The sequence below is a fragment of the Salmo salar genome, chromosome 07, assembly GCF_965601325.2.
Source record: "Salmo salar chromosome 07, fSalSal1, whole genome shotgun sequence".
Classification (NCBI taxonomy): Eukaryota; Metazoa; Chordata; class Actinopteri; order Salmoniformes; family Salmonidae; genus Salmo; species Salmo salar.
The window spans coordinates 69,031,336-69,055,655 of record NC_138297.1 but is presented as its reverse complement, the minus strand read 5'-3'; the positions used below and the strand labels follow the sequence as shown (position 1 = coordinate 69,055,655).

Here is a 24,320-nt window from a genome sequence, read left to right as displayed (position 1 = left end):
GACACAGCCTGTCATCCAGTCTATCAATCATGTTATGACTGTCAGTAGACACAGCCTGTCATCCAGTCTATCAATCATGTTATGCTGTCAGTAGACACAGCCTGTCATCCAGTCTATCACTTATCAATAATGTTATGCTGTCAGTAGACACAGCCTGTCATCCAGTCTATCAATCATGTTATGCTGTCAGTAGACACAGCCTGTCATCCAGTCTATCACTTATCAATCATGTTATGCTGTCAGTAGACACAGCCTGACATCCAGTCTATCAATCATGTTATGCTGTCAGTAGACACAGCCTGTCAATCATGTTATGCTGTCAGTAGACACAGCCTGTCATCCAGTCTATCAATCATGTTATGACTGTCAGTAGACACAGCCTGTCATCCAGTCTATCAATCATGTTATGACTGTCAGTAGACACAGCCTGTCATCCAGTCTATCAATCATGTTATGCTGTCAGTAGACACAGCCTGTCATCCAGTCTATCAATCATGTTATGCTGTCAGTAGACACAGCCTGTCATCCAGTCTATCATTGAAGTGCATTATTTATACCAGGTTAAATGATTGATTGATAGTTGAAGACATTATTGATTGATTGTGCAGGTGAGTCTGTTGAAGGAGTCGGACCTTGAAGACTTTGGCTTCAGTGTGTCGGATGGCCTCCTGGAGAAAGGTGTCTATGTCAACAACATCCTCCCAGGGGGACCTGCAGAGGTCGGGGGGCTGAAGTCCTACGACAGGCTGCTACAGGTACTCACACACACGTGGGCACAGATGCTTCCTCATGCAGAACACACACATCCACAACATCACCCTGCCCAGACCCACCTGCTCACCCCCCCATCTCCAGCGCCCGCATCACTCTCCTCCACACGGCCTCAAACTGCACCATGTTGTTTCTCTCCGTCACCCACAAGCACTTTCAACATTTAGATAAGAAATCATTTGACCTTTCCAATAGTTTGTATTTCCTACATGTAGCTAAAGGTAGGAAGTAGATATGGGTGTTACAGTTAGATCTCCCTAAAGTAGAGCATATCTACACAGTTCATAAAACCTCAAATGATTTTTGTATTTTTTTCTGCGGCCCAAATTGATACACACCATTGGCCTAATTTCCCGCTGGTCTAAGTGAGGCTGACTTTGCAGAGATATTCATAGTGATGGATAGATGAATCCCTCTCCAGGGAAGCTATCTAGTGAACGTGCCATTAGCATATGAAAAGAAAGGTTCTCTCATTATTCGCTGCTCAGAGAGAGAGAGAGAGACTGTCCTTCCTTATCAGCTTTCCTCAGGTCACTGTTGTTGTTTTAAAAGCACAAACATTCTGCTGACAGGTGGAAGTCATCCTGGGACGTTATTCAACTTTTATTTGATCAAGTCACTGACGATGTTGTTTTAAAAGCACAAACACAAGATGCTCAAGCAAATGAACTGCAGTTTATTCCAATAGCCAAGATGATAGATTATTCAGCTTGTATGTTTATTGTGGGGTAATTTAAGGGTACATCAGTAAATATGAATCAGCTGTATACAGGAGCAGAGGGAGAGAACTTAAGTGATCTGTCTTCATGTTTGAAGGACAGGACTGGGTTTACAAACTGTTTACCTGAAGGTTTGAACAGAGTAGATGTATTGATCTTGTAGGCTTCTAACTGAAATGAAAGGAAACCGCTCTGAGGCAAAGCCTGAAGTTAAACTTTCAGTCTCAGGAAATACAAATATTACATCTTTTTTGGTTTGTTTTGCTTTTCAACCAAAGCTTTTAAACCAAATATAAACCAGCATAGTGGCAAACCTCTGCTCACCCGATGATGGTCAAACAGACGTTTGCCACGCGGACCTCCAATCTGTGCTTGCTGGCTGGAAACTCCTAACTCAAGTCATTTCCTTTTGTTGCCTCTGTAACATCTGAGTTGAAACATTAATTCAATGGACCTCAAAGCTTTTAAACCAAATATAAATAACTCTTTCCCTTGTCTTCGATTTCTCAGATCAACCACGTGAGGACCAGAGACTTCGACTGCTGTCTGGTGGTCCCTCTGATTGCCGAGTCAGGCAACAAACTGGACCTGGTGATCAGCAGGAACCCTGCTTCCTCCAGGACCGGGTCCCAGTCAGAACTGAACCAGCTACCCACCGAGGAGCCTGTCATCAACTGGACCGAGCCGGGAGACAGCCTCTCTGGCCCTCCACCGACCCAGAACCACCATTCCTTATCCAGGATGGCTGCTGGAATCGGGGTGACTGGGATCGGGGTGGCGCTGGCCGGGGCTGGGCTAGATGATAGAGACCCCACTAAGACCTTATAGCAGACTGGAGGTCTGAAGGCCCAAGGCTCTCTGTCTGTCTGTCCCACTAAGACCTTATAGCAGACTGGAGGTCTGAAGGCCCAAGGCTCTCTCTGTCTGTCTGTCCCACTAAGACCTTATAGCAGACTGGAGGTCTGAAGGCCCAAGGCTCTCTCTGTCTGTCTGTCCCACTAAGACCTTATAGCAGACTGGAGGTCTGAAGGCCCAAGGCTCTCTGTCTGTCTGTCCCACTAAGACCTTATAGCAGACTGGAGGTCTGAAGGCCCAAGGCTCTCTGTCTGTCTGTCCCACTAAGACCTTATAGCAGACTGGAGGTCTGAAGGCCCAAGGCTCTCTCTGTCTGTCTGTCCCACTAAGACCTTATAGCAGACTGGAGGTCTGAAGGCCCAAGGCTCTCTCTGTCTGTCTGTCCCACTAAGACCTTATAGCAGACTGGAGGTCTGAAGGCCCAAGGCTCTCTCTGTCTGTCTGTCCCACTAAGACCTTATAGCAGACTGGAGGTCTGAAGGCCCAAGGCTCTCTCTGTCTGTCTGTCCCACTAAGACCTTATAGCAGACTGGAGGTCTGAAGGCCCAAGGCTCTCTGTCTGTCTGTCCCACTAAGACCTTATAGCAGACTGGAGGTCTGAAGGCCCAAGGCTCTCTCTGTCTGTCTGTCCCACTAAGACCTTATAGCAGGTCTGAAGGCCCAAGGCTCTCTGTCTGTCTGTCCCACTAAGACCTTATAGCAGACTGGAGGTCTGAAGGCCCAAGGCTCTCTCTGTCTGTCTGTCCCACTAAGACCTTATAGCAGACTGGAGGTCTGAAGGCCCAAGGCTCTCTGTCTGTCTGTCCCACTAAGACCTTATAGCAGACTGGAGGTCTGAAGGCCCAAGGCTCTCTGTCTGTCTGTCCCACTAAGACCTTATAGCAGACTGGAGGTCTGAAGGCCCAAGGCTCTCTCTGTCTGTCTGTCCCACTAAGACCTTATAGCAGACTGGAGGTCTGAAGGCCCAAGGCTCTCTCTGTCTGTCTGTCTGTCTATCCCACTAAGACCTTCTATCAGAGTGGTGGTCTGAAGGCCCAAGGCTCTCTCTCTCTCCCCTTCCCTTCTGAGTTATCCTCCCCCTGGTGCTACTGTAGAAAACCACTCTGATGAGACAGGGGTCAATCTAAAATGGAGCCCTATTGCATGTGTAGGGCACTACTTCTATCCATAACCTCTTTGCAGGCTAACCCCTCACAGCTCTGGCTAAAAGTAGTGCACTACCTAGGGAATAGGGTGCTATTTAGGACACAGACAGACAGACAGACAGACAGACAGACAGACAGACAGACAGACAGACAGTGTTCCTAGGTGGACAGTGGGGTCCGGGGCCGCTAAGTCAAAGCGCACTGACAAAACTAAACTCCTTCCTCTGAGCCAGAGCATGAGCCACAATCACAAGAGGTTTCCTCCTCTTCCTCCCTCACACTGGGGACTATTGAGTACGGTACGCACCTCTACCCCAAGACTACAAAGAACTACAAAGATGGAGGCAACATCGACCACACTGACCTCTTGGAAAATACCTGAGACAAAAATAATAACAGTGATGAAGTGAAACAATAGTGCCATCGGACCGATCCTCTCCTTTTTATTACTGCAGCTGGACAATAAGACAGTAACACAGTTCTGTTTAAAACAAAAAAGAAAACACAATAACATTTGCTGAAACGTTTACATGTGATGCTGGACTGGCCACTCTGTATGTGTATGTTTGTGTGCGCGCACCACTGCTGTGTCGCGTCGTGATGGAAACAAGGCCAGAGTAATACATACCCTCTATCTAGTTATTATAGGGAGTCCTTCCTTCCCTCCCTCGCTCTCTTTGTCTCTCTCGCTCACACTTGGCTTCGCTCTGTCCTCCTCGTCCCCCTTCATCTGTCATACCTGGGTCTCACTAGCTCTGTCCCTCCCCCAGTGATTTCTAAGGGTTTTTACAGAGAAAATATCAGTACTGCGTCTGACTTCTCCCCAATGATTTTTAAGTACACTATTTCACTTGAAAAAAAATAGCACAATATTTTAAACGTTAGCCCCTTTATTTTCTGAAACCTGAACTGTAGTCCTGCCTCTCGTAGACGAGACTGAGGAGGAGGATGTTGAAATGAAACCAGGACAGCCAGGCGTCCCCTTAGGCTTCATCACAATGCATTTGGCAGCCGAGACAAGACGTGATGTGACGTTTCCTCTCCATGCATGTCACCAAGCTCACTGCTTGACCTAGAAGCATAATATATGAAACCCTTTAGAAAAGGATTTAAAAAGCTTTGCTTTGGGGAGGAGAATAAAGAAGCAGCTTTATCTAGGCTATACACAATTAGAAAGAAACAAAAATGGTACCAATCATACCATTCCCAAACAAAATGGCGACTTCTCTGAATCCTAGAATACAGGATCACCATTTCCCTTATAATAAGGTGGTGGTACTGAAGCACCTTATCCTTCATTTGGACATAGATCTATTTTCATAAATAGATGCAGAAGAGATGGGGTTCTTTACCATACGAGGAGGTAATATATGCAATGTGCTTCCTTACAGCTGCACTAGTCAAGGAGGAAGAACTGACTCGTGGTCCTGAGTCTGACTTGCTTGCATACAGTATGTGTGAAATAGGTATGCTAACACTGTGCTGTTACAGGAACCAGAGACAGAGTTTAAAAAAATTAATTGTGACATCCAATTAGTAGTTAGAATCTTGCCCCATCGCTGCAACTCCCGTACAGGGAGAGGTGAAGGTCGAGAGCCATGCGTCCTCCGAAACACGACCCTGGCAAGCCGCACTGCTTCTTGACACACTGCTCGCTTAACCCCGAAGCCAGCCGCACCAATGTGTGGGAGGAAACACCGTGCAACTGGCAACCGAAGTCAGCTTGTAGACGCCCAACCCGTCACAAGGAGTCGCTAGAGCGCAATGGGACAAGGAAATCCCGGCCGGGCCAAACCCTCCCCTAACCCGGACAACGCTGGGCCAATTGTGTGCCGTCTCATGGGTCTCCCGGTCACGGCCGCCTGTAACACATCCTGGGATGGAACCCGGGGCTGTAGTGACGCCTCGAGCCCTGCGATGCAGTACCTTAGACCGCTGAGCCACGCGGGAGGCCCCAGAGAAAAAGTCCTACTACTTCAGAACATTGGACAGCACATTGCAGGTAGTTTCATCGGTCCTGAAACGAACTACTACTTAGGAAGCGGCACCTATAAAACTGGGTTTAGAAAAACTACTTCCATGTTATAGCAGTCATTTATCCTTTTAAAACGACGTTCTGAAAAGAACAACCAACCAGATATCAAATCAACCTTAATATCGCACCCTGAATAGTAAGGTTACTGATTTCATTTCTGCCATCCAATCAAAATGACCCATTGATTTAAGGGGAGGGGGGGAAAAAAGCATGAGGTAAAATCTAAAATAACCCAAGTAATTCAAAACAGCTTTTCTATTTTGTATCCCACCACCCCTGTACCCTACCTGAGTAAATATCAACTAATATGCTAATCTGTGTGATACTGGCGTTGTTTAAAGTATGTTTTTGTATGGTTCATTGTTTTTCTGAGGTTTGCCCCCCAAAAGGCTTCAAATAATAACAAAGAATTTGTAATATAGAAAATGACACTTGTTTGATGATGATGATGATGAGAGGTGTATGTTGAAGGGTCCAGTGTAATGTCTTACCCTATAATGGTAAGGCAACAAGGTAAGGTAACAAGGTAAGGCAACAAGGTGTAATTCCAGTAGATTTTCACTTCATAAAAAAGAAACTATTACACCAGAAAAAAACAGAGGTCTGTTCAAAAGCAGGCTGTGAGAAAACAGATATTCCCAACCGTGTACTTCATGTAAACTAGTGGCTTTTTGACGAGTGATGTCACCTTTGTCTTCAGTGCTCACACAACACTGTCTCTTGCTTATAGAACTAGATCAGACTTGAAATGGGGAAATCCCATTCTAGGATTTCTATTTCTATGGTCTCACTATTTAGAAATGGCTCACGTACAACAGCATTATCCGTCCCACTATACAACCAACCACTCAATCTCTCATTTAGGCAACGATCTCTCACTTACGCCATAGAGACCGTTGGAAAAGCAATGTCGTCTCAAATGTTCACTGTCAAGTACTGTATTAATACATTGACAACTCCCAATACACTGGATATTTAACTACTGAAATGGCTGACATCAAATGCACTCTATATTGAAATGGCTGACATCAAATACACTGGATACTCAGCTACTGAAAATAGCTGACATCTCAACTACTGAAATGACTACACACAGTTCAACCGTAGTAGCCCAACAGTAATATTTGACTACTTCAGTCACTGCTACTATTGTTGTCTTTTAGAGTTCAGTTGAATCTCAAGCCATCGCTGTGTCAAAAAAACAGTGGTTTATTTAACCACAGATACAGTTCATTGCAGACATTTGCACCTTAGTTTCTTTACAATTCACCTCAACGTTACAGAGAACAAGCTTTTGGACTTATGCAGACGAAACCTTGAGTTTAAAAAAAAAAAAAGCTCAGGTGGAGTGGTCATTTTTCTGTTAATACTGGAGTATACACTGCCAATTACCATAGTGGGGTCAACCATTTTCAATGTATGATACATTTAAAGAATCAAACTCACTGTTTAAGTCCCTGAAAAATTGTATTTTTATTTCTAATGGACCGGTATTATGACCTGTAAAGTATTTTTGTACAAATTTAATACTTTGGTAGCATGATATTTATCGTCTATGTATAACTTTGGGAATTCCTCCAGCTGTAAACCTTTGTATGGCCGAGAGAAGAGAAACAATAAAAAATGATTTACAGAGTGGGAAAAACACAACATGGCTGAGGTGATTTACAGAGTGGGAAAAACACAACATGGCTGAGGTGATTTACAGAGTGGAAAAAACACAACATGGCTGAGGTGATTTACAGAGTGGAAAAAACACAACATGGCTGAGGTGATTTACAGAGTGGAAAAAACACAACATGGCTGAGGTGATTTACAGAGTGGAAAAAACACAACATGGCTGAGGTGATTTACAGAGTGGGAAAAACACAACATGGCTGAGGTGATTTACAGAGTGGGAAAAACACAACATGGCTGAGGTGATTTACAGAGTGGGAAAAACACAACATGGCTGAGGTGATTTACAGAGTGGGAAAAACACAACATGGCTGAGGTGATTTACAGAGTGGGGAAAACAACAACATGGCTGAGGTGATTTACAGAGTGGGAAAAACACAACATGGCTGAGGTGATTTACAGAGTGGGGAAAACAACAACATGGCTGAGGTGATTTACAGAGTGGGAAAAACACAACATGGCTGAGGTGATTTACAGAGTGGGAAAAACACAACATGGCTGAGGTGATTTACAGAGTGGGAAAAACACATCATGGCTGAGGTGATTTACAGAGTGGGAAAAACACAACATGGCTGCGGTGATTTACAGAGTGGGAAAAAACACAACATGGCGATTTACAGAGTGGGAAAAAACAACATAGTTGAGGTGATTTTCTCCTGTCAATATCTCAGCCTCTCTCAATCTGCAACAAACTGATGAAATGATGACAATCTCATCTGAGGCACTTACCTTTGATCAATAAAATGATACAAGCCCATATGTATAGCAATTAAAACATGACTTTAAAATAAACAGATAATAATGCAGAGTTTACTCTCTAATGATGGCGCCGGAGGGGATTCCGACTGCAAGGCGCCACAGAGGGTAGTGTGTATGGCCTGGTACATCACTGGGACCAAGCTTCCTACCATCCAGGAACTCTATACCAGGCAGTGACAGAGGAAGGCCCTAAAAATTGTCAGACTCCAGCCACCCAAGTCATAGACTGTTCTCTCTGCTACCGCACGGGAAGCGGTACCAGAGCGCCAAGTCCAAAAGGCTCCTTAATAGCTTCCACCCCCAAGACATAAGAGTGCTGAACAGTTCATCAAATGGCCACCAGACTATTTACAATGACCCCCCCACTACTGCTACTCTCTTTTCATTATTATCTATGCAGTCACTTTACCCCTACCTACCTCAATTACCTCGACTTTCCCAACTCTTACTTTAATAAAACTGCATTGTTGGTTAAGGGCTTGTAAGAAAGCATTTCATGGTAATACCTGTTGTATTCCGTGCATATGACGTATAAAATATGATTCGATTTAAATATCCTGGTATCAATGCAGTAGTGGCCATCAATCATAAGATATCCTGGTATCAATGCAGTAGTGGCCATCAATCATAAGATATCCTGGTATCAATGCAGTAGTGGCCATCAATCATAAGATATCCTGGTATCAATGCAGTAGTGGCCATCAATCATAAGATATCCTGGTATCAATGCAGTAGTGGCCATCAATCATAAGATATCCTGGTCTCCTGGGTCAAGGAGAGAAGGTGTTCAGTCCTGATCGGAGGGTGGATCTTGGAAGAGCCGTTTGCCGTGAGTGGGCGTGCGGAGGGAGAGCTGCTGCAGGCTGGAACAGCCCAGCGGTGATTGGAACAGCTCCACCTACACAGATGACACGACAACAAGATGGAGTCAGAGAAAAGTGACAACTCTTCCCAACTAACTCTTAGAATAACCACTAAAACCCATCTACTAAAATAACCCCCCTCCACTTCTACTAACCCTAACCCCCCCTCCACTTCTACTAACCCTAACCCCCCCTCCACTTCTACTAACCCTAACCCCCCCTCCTCCACACCTCAACCACTTCTACTAAAATAACCCCCCCTCCACTTCTACTAAAATAACCCCCCCTCCACTTCTACTAAAATAACCCCCCCTCCACTTCTACTAAAATAACCCCCCTCCACTTCTACTAAAATAACCCCCCTCCTCCACACCTCAACCACTTCTACTAAAATAACCCCCCTCCACTTCTACTAACCCTAACCTCCCCTCCACTTCTACTAACCCTAACCCCCCCTCCACTTCTACTAACCCTAACCCCCCTCCACTTCTACTAACCCTAACCCCCCCTCCACTTCTACTAACAATAACCCCCCCTCCACTTCTACTAACCCTAACCCCCCCTCCACTTCTACTAACCCTAACCCCCCCTCCACTTCTACTAACCCTAACCCCCCCTCCTCCACACCTCAACCACTTCTACTAAAATAACCCCCCCTCCACTTCTACTAAAATAACCCCCCCTCCACTTCTACTAAAATAACCCCCCCTCCTCCACACCTCAACCACTTCTACTAAAATAACCCCCCTCCTCCACTTCTACTAACACTAACCCCCCTCCTCCACACCTCAACCACTTCTACTAAAATAACCCCCCTCCACTTCTACTAACCCTAACCTCCCCTCCACTTCTACTAACCCTAACCCCCCCTCCACTTCTACTAACCCTAACCCCCCCTCCACTTCTACTAACCCTAACCCCCCCTCCACTTCTACTAAAATAACCCCCCCTCCACTTCTACTAAAATAACCACCCCTCCACTTCTACTAACCCTAACCCCCCCTCCTCCACACCCCCTCCACTTCTACTAAAATAACCCCCCCTCCACTTCTACTAACCCTAACCCCCCCTCCTCCTCATCTCCTCTACTTCTACTACAATAACCCCCCTCCTCATCTCAACCACTTCTACTAAAATAACCCCCCTCCTCCACTTTTACTAAAATAACCCCCCCTCCTCCACACCTCAACCACTTCTACTACAATAACCCCCCTCCTCCTCCACACCTCAACCACTTCTACTAAAATAACCCCCCCTCCTCCACACCTCAACCACTTCTACTAAAATAACCCCCCCCCTCCTCCACACCTCAACCACTTCTACTACAATAACCCCCCTCCACTTCTACTAAAATAACCCCCCTCCTCCACACCTCAACCACTTCTATTAAAATAACCCCCTCCTCCTCCACACCTCAACCACTTCTACTAAAATAACCCCCCCTCCTCCACCACTTCTATTAAAATACCCCCCCCTCCTCCACACCTCAACCACTTCTATTAAAATAACCCCCCCCTCCTCCACACCTCAACCACTTCTACTAAAATAACCCCCCCTCCTCCACCACTTCTATTAAAATACCCCCCCCTCCTCCACACCTCAACCACTTCTATTAAAATAACCCCCCCCTCCTCCACACCTCAACCACTTCTACTAAAATAACCCCCCCTCCTCCACCACTTCTATTAAAATACCCCCCCCTCCTCCACACCTCAACCACTTCTATTAAAATAACCCCCCCCTCCTCCACACCTCAACCACTTCCATTAAAATAACCCCCACTTCCTCCACACCTCAACCACTTCTACTAAAATAACCGCCCCTCCTCCACCACTTCTATTAAAATACCCCCCCCTCCTCCACACCTCAACCACTTCCATTAAAATAACCCCCACTTCCTCCACACCTCAACCACTTCTACTAAAATAACCCCCCCTCCACCACTTCTATTAAAATAACCCCCCTCCTCCACACCTCAACCACTTCTATTAAAATAACCCCCCTCCACTTCTACTAACCCTAACCCCCCCTCCACTTCTACTAAAATAACCCCCCCTCCACTTCTACTAAAATAACCCCCCCTCCACTTCTACTAAAATAACCCCCCCTCCACTTCTACTAAAATAACCCCCCCTCCACTTCTACTAAAATAACCCCCCCTCCAGACCACAAATACTTGTTCAGACGTGCCCTAGTCATGTGTGAAAATGTACTGCTTCCACCACAAAAAGCACAACTGAAAATCTGCCTGACTAGACGCCAAGTCCTCTTTCTCTTACCTTGATCTGTTTAGAAGGAGTTACATTCTGTTCCCCACTGTCAGGAGCGAGTGTCCTCTTGGAAGGGGTGCCCACAACCCCAGACTGAGCAGCTAAATGTGAACCCTTCCCCATGTGTCCATCCCCTACAGCGCTGCTGCTAGCCTCCATTTTCATCCCCTCCTCCCCCTCACACGACCCAGGCTGCTCCTGGGAGGGGTCCTCAGCGCTGCTGTTCATAGGCGACCAGCTATATGCCTGACTGAAAGTGATGTCGTCCATTAGAGAGGTGTCTGTAGCATCTGCCTGAGGAGCTGTTGGAGGCTCATTTCTCCACAGCTGCCTGGGTAGGACTGACGTAGAGTGGGACTGGACACGATTGGCTTGAAGTGGGACTGCTAGGATGGGTGTAGAGAGGAGTCTGGGTGCTGCTATAGGGGTTTTGTAGGCGGTCCTTAGAGACCAGCTAGGTGTCTGTGAGGCCAGAGGAGTGGTCTGTGTAGGCCCGAAGCCTGGGGCTGCCCTGCGAGGTGTGCCCGGCTGGGGTTGGTTCTGGTCTGGTTGGTCCTGCCCCTCAGCCCCAGGCTGGACCAGCAGCTCTTTGACCAGGGTTCCCAGCCGGGTGTTACGTGGGATGATGCGTCTCTTGATGGCTGAGGCCATGCCCTCCTGCTTGGCTATGACATATACACGCTTCTGTCCCCGTGTCACAGCCGTGTACACGTGTTTCCACGTCTGGACGCTACCATTACCCAGCACGTACACAATCGTCTCGGTCTCCGACCCCTGAAGCACAGAGAAGGAAGGTACAGTACAACTGAAGACTCCATCAGAGAAAATGTCTAACTAGTTAGAATCTACTGAACTGCTTAGTTTAATCATTCTCTCATCAGTTTATGAATGGAGACAGAGAGAACACACACACACACACACACACACACACACACACACACACACACACACACACACACACACACACACACACACACACACACACACACACACACACACACACACACACACACACACACACACACACACACACACACACACACACACACACCCCTGGAAGGTGTGTATGGTCCTAGCCCAGGCATGTTGCAGTTTACATTCTCTCTGTAGCTCCCTAAAGGAAACAGACAGCATCCGTCTGTCACGATCATCCAGAGTCAAGTACCTCTGCTTCCTGCTCCGCTGTGAGCCCGCCTCCTCCTCTGTCACGTCCTGTCATAGGAGGAGACACAACCAAAGAGCACGGCTTAGCCAATTAGAATTGAGCAACTCCAGAATAGCCTAAAAACATGTAACTATTGGTTCAGTGAAAGGTCCTCTCATTTCTCACATGTTTAATAAAGAATATCTCTCCGTTACACAGGCGGTCTTTATTCTTCTCTTTGCTTTTCATTTTGTCACCACTTCCATTTCTCTGTGTGGCCCCGTTCCCTCTCCGACTCTCCTCTCCATCCAGCCCAGGAAGTCTCTGCTTGGTCCTGGCCATGTCAGCTACATAGCTGTTCTCCAAGTCCTCTTCTTCAGGAGACCCTTCCTTGTTCCTGTCTGTGACATAGCCGTTCTTTGTACAGCAGACTTTATCTCCCGGCTGGAAATCTAGTCGGTTCTTGTTGTTTCTGAGGTAAAAGATCAACATATCAAACCCAAATGATGAATCCATCTACAGCTAAGGAGACCAGCTGGGATTTCTAACAGAAACAAACAAGATCTAGGAATGGAGGTAAGTCTCCTCACATTGCACATTCTTCCTTTTTACAACAGCTCTATCTGGTGGTCCACTCATTACACAGAAGAGATATTGTTTCTACTGCTAACCGCGTCTCCCCTCCCTACAGCGGTAGAAACAGCATCTCTTCCTATAGCGGTAGAAACAGCATCTCTTCCTATAGCGGTAGAAACGGCATCTCTTCCTATAGCGGTAGAAACGGCATCTCTTCCTACAGCGGTAGAAACGGCATCTCTTCCTATAGCGGTAGAAACGGCATCTCTTCCTACAGCGGTAGAAACAGCATCTCTTCCTATAGCGGTAGAAACAGCATCTCTTCCTACAGCGGTAGAAACAGCATCTCTTCCTACAGCGGTAGAAACGGCATCTCTTCCTACAGCGGTAGAAACGGCATCTCTTCCTACAGCGGTAGAAACGGCATCTCTTCCTACAGCGGTAGAAACAGCATCTCTTCCTACAGCGGTAGAAACAGCATCTCTTCCTATAGCGGTAGAAACAGCATCTCTTCCTACAGCGGTAGAAACAGCATCTCTTCCTACAGCGGTAGAAACAGCATCTCTTCCTACAGCGGTAGAAACAGCATCTCTTCCTACAGCGGTAGAAACAGCATCTCTTCCTACAGCGGTAGAAACAGCATCTCTTCCTACAGCGGTAGAAACAGCATCTTACTTGGTGCAGTGGTTGCAGTAATGTTTGCAGCAAAGCTCATTGATCAAGGCACACTCCCTCCTGAAAAACAAAGAGGTACAGTTAAGATACAGGGCAAACAATAATATAGAGAACCCCTCTATATATCTGATCCCTCTACTGTCCTATAGTATCAATGGTATAGAGAACCTCTACATATCTGATCCCTCTACTGTCCTATAGTATCAATGGTACAGAGAACCCCTCTACTGTCCTATAGTATCAATGGTATAGAGAACCTCTACATATCTGATCCCTCTACTGTCCTATAGTATCAATGGTATAGAGAACCTCTACATATCTGATCCATCTACTGTCCTATAGTATCAATGGTATAGAGAACCTCTACATATCTGATCCATCTACTGTCCTATAGTATCAATGGTATAGAGAACCTCTACATATCTGATCCATCTACTGTCCTATAGTATCAATGGTACAGAGAACCCCTCTACTGTCCTATAGTATCAATGGTATAGAGAACCTCTACATATCTGATCCATCTACTGTCCTATAGTATCAATGGTATAGAGAACCTCTACATATCTGATCCATCTACTGTCCTATAGTATCAATGGTATAGAGAACCTCTACATATCTGATCCCTCTACTGTCCTATAGTATCAATGGTATAGAGAACCTCTACATATCTGATCCATCTACTGTCCTATAGTATCAATGGTATAGAGAACCTCTACATATCTGATCCATCTACTGTCCTATAGTATCAATGGTATAGAGAACCTCTACATATCTGATCCCTCTACTGTCCTATAGTATCAATGGTATAGAGAACCTCTACATATCTGATCCATCTACTGTCCTATAGTATCAATGGTATAGAGAACCTCTACATATCTGATCCCTCTACTGTCCTATAGTATCAATGGTATAGAGAACCTCTACATATCGGATCACTACTGTGTTATGCATGTCTTACTTTCTGAAGGCAATGAACTGTGACGTGGCATCATTCTTCAGTCCTGGAGCAGATTTCAATAATAGTTCGATAGCCATCTGGAGGTCTGAAAAACAACATCAAATTGTGTTGCATTATATTGTCACTTTTACGGGTTTTCAGCGCACAGCACCTGCAAGATGGAGTCCATGGTGTACTCACCATAGTCAGAGTCCTCGCTGGTGTTGGGCAGCAGGATGAGGATGAACCTCTTGTCTTCAGAGGGCATGGTGTAACTTCCATTCAGATCCAAGATGGCGTCGTAGTGGAGCGGCCTGAAAGTATGAGTCAACCCCATCTCTGCGATTCTGATTAAAAAAAGGACAGACGCAGGATTTCTCCTTTCTCATGGTCAGTCATGGCATCAGATGATAAAAACATTTGTCAAAAAACAATCTTACAGAATTTGCCATTTAAAAAAAGTATTTATTAAATATCTGAATTTGCAAAGTTATCTACATACGGAATTATTTTAATATTATCAGAGTCACTGTGGTATTTATATGTTTGTTGGAAAAGACAAAAACCAATGTCGTATTTACAGTCCGGCGTTGTTGACGATGAGTTGAGACTCAGCTCTGTGATTGGTCCTCATCTCGATGGCCCAGTGGGCTCGGCCCAGACTGTAGAACAGGTCATACAAGGTGTTTCCTGGCTCGATACTGGACAGCTGACGCACATCACCTAGACAAACAGTCAGTCAGACTGTAGACCAGGTCATACAAGGTGTTTCCTGGCTGGATACTGGGCAGCTGATGCACATCACGTAGACAAACAGTCAGTCGGACTATGGAACAGGCCATACTTCCTGACGGGCTGCCCCCAGGTGGTGAAGGTAGGAAACAACATTTCCACTTCGCTGACCCTCAACACTGGGGCCCCACAAGGGTGTGTTCTCAGCCCTCTCCTGTACTCCCTGTTCACCCACGACTGCGTGGCCATGCACGCCTCCAACTCAATCATAAAGTTTGCTGACGACACAACAGTAGTGGGTTTGATTACCAACAACGATGAGACAGCCTACAGGGAGGTGAGGGCACTCGGAGTGTGGTGTCAGGAAAATAACCTCTCGCACAAAGTCAACAAAACAAAGGAGATGATGGTGGACTTCAAGAAACAGCAGAGGGAGCAGCCCCCTATCCACATTGAAGGGACAGTAGTGGAGAAGGTGGAGAGTTTTAAGTTCCTCGGCGTACACATCACGGACAAACTGAAATGGTCCACCCACATACACAGTGTGGTGAAGAAGGCACAACAGCGCCTCTTCAACCTCAGCAGGCTGAAGAAATGTGGCTTGTCATCTAGAATCCTGACAAACTTTTACATGATGCACAATAGAGAGCATCCTGTCGGGCTGTATCATAGCCTGGTATGGCAACTGCACCGTCCTCAGCCAGAAGCTCTCCAGAGGGTGGTGCGGTCTGCACAACGCATCACCGGGGTCAAACTACCTGCCCTCCATGACACCTACACCACCCGATGTTACAGGAAGGCCAAAAGATAATCAAGGACAACAACCACCCGAGCCACTGCCTGTTCACCCAGCTACCATCCAGAAGGTGAGGTCAGTACAGGTGCATCAAAGCTGGGACCGAGAGACTGAAAAACAGCTTCTATCTCAAGGCCATCAGACTGCTAAACAGCCATCAATAACTCAGAGAGGCTGCTGCCTACATAGAGACTCACTAGTCACTTTAAACAATGCCACTTTAATAATGTTTACATATCTTACATTACTCATCTCATATGTACAGTTGAAGTCGGAAGTTTACATACACCTTAGTCAAATACATTTAAACTCAGTTTTTCACAATTCCTGACATTTAATCCTAGTAAAAATTCCCTGTCTTAGGTCAGTTAGGATCAACACTTCATTTTAAGAATGTGAAAATGTGAGAATAATAGTAGAGAGAATGATTTATTTCAGCTTTTATTTATTTCATCACATTCCCAGTGGGTCAGAAGTTTACATATACTAATTGAGTGTTTGGTAGCATTGCCTGTAAAATTGTTTAACTTGGGTCAAACGTTTCAGGTAGCCTGCCACAAGCTTCCCACAATAAGTTGGGTGAATTTTCGCCCATTCCTCCTGACAGAGCTGGTGTAACTGAGTCAGGTTTGTAGGCCTATTTGTTCACACGCTTTTTCAGTTCTGCCGACATATTTTCTATGGGATTGATGTCAAGGCTTTTTGATGGTCACTCCAATACCTTGACTTTGTGGTCCTTAAGCCATTTTGCCACAACTTTGGAAGTATGCTTGGGGTCATTGTCCATTTGGAAGACCCATTTGTGACCAAGCTTTAACTTCCTGATGGATGTCTTGAGATGTTGCTTCAATATAGCCACATCATTTTCCCTCCTCATGATGCCATCAATTTTGTGAAGTGCACCAGTCCCTCCTGCAGCAAAGCACCCCCACAACATGACGCTGCCACCCCCATGCGTCACGTTGGGCTGGTGTTCTTCGGCTTGCAAGCCTCCCCCTTTTTCCTCCAAACATAACAATGGTCATTATGGCCAAACAGTTCTATTTTTGTTCCATCAGACCAGAGGACATTTCTCCAAAAAGTACGATCTTTGTCCCCATGTGCAGTTGCAAACCGTAGTCTGGCTTTTTTATGGCGGTTTTGGAGCAGTGGCTTCTTCCTTGCTGATCGGCCTTTCAGGTTATGTCGATATAGGACTCATTTTACTATGGATATAGATACTTTGTACCTGTTTCCTCCAGCATCTTCACAAGGTCCTTTGCTGTTGTTCTGGGATTGATTTGCACTTTTCGCACCAAAGTACGTTCATCTCTAGGAGACAGAACACGTCTCCTTCCTGAGCGGTATGACGGCTGGGTGGTCCTGTGGTATTTATACTTGCATACTATTGTTTGTACAGATGAACGTGGTACCTTCAGGTGTTTGGAAATTGCTCCCAAGGATGAATCAGACTTGTGGAGGTATACAATTTTTTTTCTGAGGTCTTGGCTGATTTCTTTTGATTTCCCCATGATGTCAAGCAAAGAGGCACTGAGTTTGAAGGTAGGCCTTGAAATACATCCACAGGTACACCTCCAATTGACTCAAATTATCAGAATCTTCTACAGCCAAGACATCCTTTTCTGGATTTTTCCAAGCTGTTTAATTAAAGGCACAGTCAACTTAGTGTAGGTAAACTTCTGACCCACTGGAATTGTGATACAGTGAATTATAAGTGAAATAATCTGCCTGTAAACAATTGTTGGAAAAATTACTTGTGTCATGCACAAAGTAGATGTCCTTACCGACTTGCCAAAACTATAGTTTGTTAACAATAAATGTGTGAAGTGGTTGAAAAACAAGTTTTAAATGACTCCAACCTAGTGTATGTAAACTTCAACTGTATATACTGTATCTTATACCATCCATTGCATCTCGTCTACGCTCCTCAGTCATCGCTCATCCATATATGTACATATTGTTATCCCATCCCTACAAAAGGTAGTTATATTAGGTTGTTGTTGGGGAATTGTTAGATTACATGTTGATATTACTGCACTGTCGGAACTAGAAGCACAAGCATTTCGCTACACTCGCATTAACATCTGCTAACCATGTGTATGTGACCAATACAATTTGATTTGATTTATTTGACAAGGAGTTGGCTGGCTGGATAGTGGTCAACATCCCCTAGACAAACTCAGTCAGCCAGTAAGTCCTAAACCTTAAGTCCTAGCAGGATAGGGTTATAAAGCAGTGCTGTCTAATGTCATTCAGATAATGAGGAGTTTATTGGGATACAAGGTGATTTGTAGATCAGGGATTCTGAGCAGTCTAGTGGACCACATAGTGTTTCCCTTGAAAAAGGACAGGAAGTCTTATCCTTACCTAACTCTGTTCCACCTTCACCCCCCCCAAGTGTTGGCATCACATTTTACATGTGAAACATGTATAGCTTAAACCTGAACTTAAAAGCCAACATACCCAAGATGACAAACTTCCTGAGCTGTGCGTGTTTGGTGAGCATGGTGAGGACGGAGTGGAGGAGCCGAACACACACCAGACTGCCCTCGTCCACCACCAACACACGCACACACGCAAACTTCCACTCCTCAGGAGCCCCGTTGGGGTCCCTCTTGGCCTGCATGAAACTCCACAGCACCTGACAGAGAGGGGTGAACAGGAGAGAGAGGTTACAGGAGGGAGGGGTGAACAGGAGGGAGGGGTGAACAGGAGGGAGGGGTGAACAGGAGGGAGGGGTGAACAGGAGGGAGGGGTGAACAGGAGGGAGGGGTGAACAGGAGGGAGGGGTGAACAGGAGGGAGAGTGAACAGGAAGGAGGGGTGAACAGGAGGGAGGGGTGAACAGGAAGGAGGGGTTAGATATCTGTGACCTCTGGAAGTGACACTGTGTACAACACATGGACCTGACTACTGATGTTCAACTGGTTCATTTAGAACAATATGGCCGCTGGCGGTGAATATGGCCGCTGGCGGTGAACAAGTGGTAAACTTGACCTACAAGTTAAACAAATAATCCTTTGTAAATCATTTAAGTGATAAAACATTTCAGCTGTTTATTTTGGTCTCACCAATACCTTTCTATTACAGAGACAAAGCCTACATGGACAGAGCATGTAACTTCTAGCTTTACCCAGGCTAATGTTTACCATTCAGAAACCTGTTCTGTACCTGGCTAACAGAACATAGTCAGAACCATTCTAGAAGTCATCCTAAGAGCAGAACTGTCTCCTGTACCAACCTGATGCAGGGTGTAGGCCTTGAGGCAGGTCCTCTTGGTGAGCAGAGACGCAGCTCTCCCTGTGGGCGCTGTCAGTAACACCTCGTCCTCTCCCTGTAAAACCCACAACGACTTCTTCCTCTCGTCCTTTACCTCCCCCTCTAACTGAGAGAGGAGACTGGGCGACAGGGCTTCTTCCTCCCACGCCTCGGACCCCAAGGAGTCATTCTCAAAGTCCCAGCATACCTTCCTGACCTCCTCCTCTGGGCTCTGCTGCAAGGCTGCCTTGAACAGCAGACTCACCACCGTGGTCTTCCCACAGCCCCCCTTACCGCTGATCACCGTCACCGGATTGGAACAGATCATCTCCGCTGCACGTATCTGATCTGGGTCTAAATCTACTGGAGGGCCCTGATCTGTAGGGGCTGGTTCTGCGTCAGAGTCCACTTCACCTCCACCTCCACCTTGACCCTCCCTACTCCCTCCATCCCCTCCCTTCTTCCTCAGCCTCTCCAGTGCTGAAGCAGTCAGCACCTCGTTGACATCCAGAGGTATAACCCAGCGCTCTCCCTGCATCAGACAGCGAAGACACTCAGCTATCCCAGTCTCATAAGAATGCAGGTTCTGCAGCGCCACCTTCTGGCGATCCCGTACCACTACACCCAGCTCTTTGAGGAAGTGGACTGCGTCCCACACCTGAATGAAAGAACGAACGAACGAATTAACTAAATTTGAAATTTACAAAAATACATATGGAGCTGCTTCAGCAAGCGAACCAACAGACAATACATAAACCACAAAGAGGACAGACGTATTTGTGTTGTGTTCCTCGTACCTCCATCTCCACCACGGAGTTACATCCTCTCCTGACCTCGTCACACAGGGTGGGGAGCTCCGTGTAGGTACTGCCCGTCCTGTAGCAGTGGGTCTTCAGAGAGTCGTAGACTCGCAGGGCATTACGCTGCTTCAGAGGGATCTCTTGGAACAGTTTACACTCATGGAAGGATCTCAGCTGAGCCTCGCAATGGACCACCTTCAACTCCTTGTATATAACCTAGAGAGAGGGGGAGTAGGGGAGGGGGGAGGGAAGAGAGAGGAAAAGTGAGAAGCGATTACTCAAGATAAACTAAAATAAGAAAATAATTGATTATGTCTGATCAAAGCGTTCATAGCAGATTAGAGGGGTGCTCTGTGATAGTTCACTGCTGGATTGGTCTGATCAAAGCGTTCATGGCAGATTAGAGGGGTGCTCTGTGATAGGTCACTGCTGGATTGGTCTGATCAAAGTCTACAGAAACTGTTGAGACAGTATGTTAACCAACCACAGTCCCCGACCAGCCAGGAGATTACACTTACATAGTTAAAGCCCAGCTTCCACACATCAGTCTTGATAATCTCCTCTATTTTGGCCAGCAAACTGAGATCCTCCTCTTCCTCCTCCTCTTCATCTATCTGTGTGACATGTGTAGCACCCTGTGCAGCAGGATGTTTCTGGCTTTTCTTTCCCTGGCCCAGTAGCTCAGTGAAGCGCCCTGGCAGTAGGGTAGGCAGGTATCTCATCACATTGGGGTACAGAGAGGCAGCTGTCACGTGCATCCCTGCAACTGACAGACATACCGATGACATGAGCTGTGTTGGAATACCCATACTAACATACTGTATGTTAGTATACTGTAAACCAACGGTAACATTTCAGTTCAGCGTACTAGAGCTTCACCCATCTACCGGAAGTTGATGCTGTTGCTATGCAACCTATTGCTAGCTTGTTAGTGTAACAGATTACTAGCTAGACTTCGGGTGTGTTTGTAACTTCAATCTGGAGTGCCAGAGTGCGCTCTGGGCGTTTGTAAATTCAGGGCGGTGTCAGATTCAACGGGTGTTGAGCATTGGTAACTAACTGTGCTGCTGACAACAATTGAAATAGTTTTTTTTTTGCCGACGTTGACCGACACCGGCCATATTCAACGGGTGTTGAGCGTTTGGTAACTAACTGTGCTGCTTGCCGACGTTGACCGACACCGGCCATATTCAACGGGTGTTGAGCGTTTGGTAACTAACTGTGCTGCTGTGCCGACGTTGACCGACACCGGCCATATTCAAAGGGTGTTGAGCGTTTGGTAACTAACTGTGCTGCTTGCCGACGTTGACCGACACCGGCCATATTCAACGGGTGTTGAGCGTTTGGTAACTAACTGTGCTGCTGTGCCGACGTTGACCGACACCGGCCATATTCAACGGGTGTTGAGCGTTTGGTAACTAACTGTGCTGCTGTGCCGACGTTGACCGACACCGGCCATATTCAACGGGTGTTGAGCGTTTGGTAACTAACTGTGTTGCTGTGCCGACGTTGACCGACACCGGCCATATTCAACGGGTGTTGAGCGTTTGTTAATTCATCAGATATTTAGCAAATTTACAAACGCACCCTATGACTAATAAGCATACTACATACCCAATTTGCATCACAAATAGTATGGTTAGTATGGTATAGTATGGTATAGTATGGTATAATATAGTATGGTATAGTATATGTATAGTATGGTTAATATAGTTAAAATGGTATAGTATTTTTATTTTATTTTTTTATTTCACCTTTATTTAACCAGGTAGGCAAGTTGAGAACAAGTTCTCATTTACAATTGCGACCTGGTCAAGATAAAGCAAAGCAGTTCGACAACATACAACAACACAGAGTTACACATGGAATAAAACAAACATACAGTAGAAAAATAAGTCTATATACAATGTGAGCAAATGAGGTGAGATAAGGGAGGTAAAGGCAAAAAAGGCCATGGTGGCAGAGTAAATACAAGTAAAACACTGGAATGGTAGATTTGTAGTAGAAGAAAGTGCAAAGTAGAAATAATGGGGTGTAAAGGAGCAAAATAAATAAATACAGTAGGGGAAGAGGTAGTTGTTTGGGCTAAATTATAGATGGGCTATGTACAGGTGCAGTGATCTGTGAGCTGCTCTGACAGCTGGTGCTTAAAGCTAGTGAGGGAGATAAGTGTTTCCAGTTTCAGAGATTTTTGTAGTTCGTTCCAGTCATTGGCAGCAGAGAACTGGAAGGAGAGACGACCAAAGGAGGAATTGGCTTTGGGGGTGACCAGAGAGATATACCTGCTAGTATGGGTTAGTATGGTATGGTATGGTTAATATAGTATGGTATAGTATGGTTAGAATGGTTAATATAGTATGGTATAGTATGGTTAGAATGGTTAGTATAGTATGGTTAGAATGGTTAATATAGTATGGTATAGTATAGTATGGTTAGAATGGTTAATATAGTATGGTTAGAATGCTTAGTATGGTTAGTATAGTATGGTTAGAATGGTTAATATAGTATGGTATAGTATGGTTAGAATGGTTAATATAGTATGGTATAGTATGGTTAGAATGGTTAATATAGTATGGTATAGTATGGTTAATATAGTATGGTTAGAATGGTTAATATAGTATGGTATAGTATGGTTAGAATGGTTAATATAGTATGGTATAGTATGGTTAATATGGTTAATATAGTATGGTATAGTATGGTTAGAATGGTTAGTATGGTTAATATGGTTAATATAGTATGGTTAGTATGGTATAGTATAGTATGGTATAGTTAGTATGAGTATTCGAACACAGCTATGGTCTTTACTCACAGCACTTCATATTACCAAAACACTATAGATCAGGGTCAAGATGCATCTCTCCCTCACGTCCACCTACCTGAAACAGAGACCAAGGCTTTAATCTGCTGTGCCAATGCTCTGTGCTGCTCTCCTTCCTCAAACTCAGCCAGAACTTCCTGAAGGTTAGCCAACTCCACCTTCCTTCCCATCGGCAGCCAAGCAAAGAACGGGGTGACAAACTGTCCATCCACGCCACAGGCTGTGAGGAACAGAGACAGGATGGAGCGACCCTGGTCTCCCTGGAGGTCTGAGCGAAGGCGGTAGGCAGGGTAGCCCCGCAGCACCAGCTTGCCCCTGGCTGCGCGGGCTGAGCAGGTAGCCTCCCACCATGGGTCCTTCAGACTGAACCGGCCCATTACTCTGCATCTCTTACCAGACACACTGTCCAGGAAATCAACTAGAATGGACGTGGGATAGAAAATGAAACAATTACACAACATAGTTAGTTATTTAGCTGACTAACGTTATCTAGCTAGATCATCAGCATGCATTCATCGTGGTGGATTGTATGGTAGTGTTTTGTGGGGGGTGGGTATCATTTGTGGGAACGGTCCAACAGGAATCTGTTCCAAAAAGTTGGTAAAGTACAAGGATGCCAACAAACAACACATACAAAGTAGTATGATCAATTCACCTAGTTGACTAGCTGCCGAATAGGCATCAACTCACCACGTAGTTTATTCTTAATGTTTGTCCATAGGCTACCAGAGAGGACAGACACTTTTCAGAATAAACATGGTGAGTGGAAAACCTTAATGAAACAGCCCACCCTCTACCCGGTATCTTATTCTGCCGCTATACAACTTTGTATACGTTGTTTGTTGGAAACCTTGTTATTTACGAAGTTTTTGTAACAGATGCCTGTTGGAATGTTCCACACATGATACCCACCCTTTTGTGGCTGTATTAGTGTACTAACAAGAGATAAACCAGATTAAACAAACGATATAATTACAGTAGGAGACATTATAATCAATACAAGCTCGGTCGATAAGAGTGACACTGTTGCAGTCCCTAACGCTGAATGATTGGTAACTTGTTAGCTAGATAAATAGAGCTCATTTGTTGCAAGTGACAACCGCAGTAGCTAGTTAGGCTAACTTATACATGTGAATTTATCAAAGCTATGATGATCTGTCAACGACCACTCACCTTCGTTTCGGCCCGGTATGGAGGAATTAAACATGTGTCCTCCAGAGCTAACGCTGTCCATCTCTTTCATATCCAGAAACTCCGGCTGTGCCTCTTCCTCCTCCTCATCATCATCTTCCCAATCAGAATCGTCATTTTCCGCCTTTTTAACCTTCTTTTCGGGTAAAATGTAACCTATTATGATTCTGTCACCAAGAGGACACCCCAACTGAGACATTTCTGTTTTGTTTTGCTTATTTCGCGCGGTAATTTCATATGCCAGCTGATATACAAATAGGAAGTGGAAAAGCGGAAGTGCTTTATATTTTTTTCCGAGAC

The 24,320-nt window shown here is 45.5% G+C and overlaps 2 protein-coding genes across 4 annotated transcripts in view; one reads left to right on the top strand and one right to left on the bottom strand.

Moving 5' to 3' along the window:
- LOC106576653 (glutamate receptor-interacting protein 1) overlaps nucleotides 1–2,990 on the top strand; it is a 153,629-nt gene extending 150,639 nt beyond the window's left edge. The window contains exons 17-18 of the mRNA XM_082977232.1: nucleotides 609–755; nucleotides 2,001–2,990. Of these exons, the coding sequence (XP_082833358.1) occupies nucleotides 609–755; nucleotides 2,001–2,318 (465 nt within the window). The 3' untranslated portion in view covers nucleotides 2,319–2,990. The remainder of the gene's footprint in view (nucleotides 1–608; nucleotides 756–2,000) is intronic.
- A 918-nt stretch (nucleotides 2,991–3,908) lies between these two features.
- On the bottom strand, nucleotides 3,909–24,283 carry LOC106599032 (DNA helicase B). 3 transcript variants are annotated; one of them, XM_082978010.1, is made up of 14 exons: nucleotides 24,003–24,283; nucleotides 22,888–23,247; nucleotides 20,530–20,777; nucleotides 20,009–20,227; nucleotides 19,195–19,869; nucleotides 18,418–18,595; nucleotides 15,008–15,149; nucleotides 14,628–14,773; nucleotides 14,448–14,532; nucleotides 13,490–13,549; nucleotides 12,425–12,710; nucleotides 12,142–12,306; nucleotides 11,104–11,868; nucleotides 3,909–8,859 (listed from the first exon to the last, which is right to left on the bottom strand). In XM_082978010.1, exons 1-14 carry the CDS (start codon nucleotides 24,217–24,219, stop codon nucleotides 8,749–8,751), a joined length of 3,657 nt encoding a protein of 1,218 aa, XP_082834136.1. In that variant the 5' UTR covers nucleotides 24,220–24,283; the 3' UTR covers nucleotides 3,909–8,748. The 3 variants fall into 3 exon arrangements, with proteins under 3 accessions (XP_082834136.1, XP_082834135.1, XP_082834134.1); XM_082978009.1 differs by lacking the exon at nucleotides 3,909–8,859 and having other exon boundaries at nucleotides 11,633–11,868; nucleotides 12,260–12,306; XM_082978008.1 differs by lacking the exons at nucleotides 3,909–8,859; nucleotides 11,104–11,868 and having other exon boundaries at nucleotides 11,962–12,306; nucleotides 20,530–20,771.
- Nucleotides 24,284–24,320: the final 37 nt, after the last annotated feature.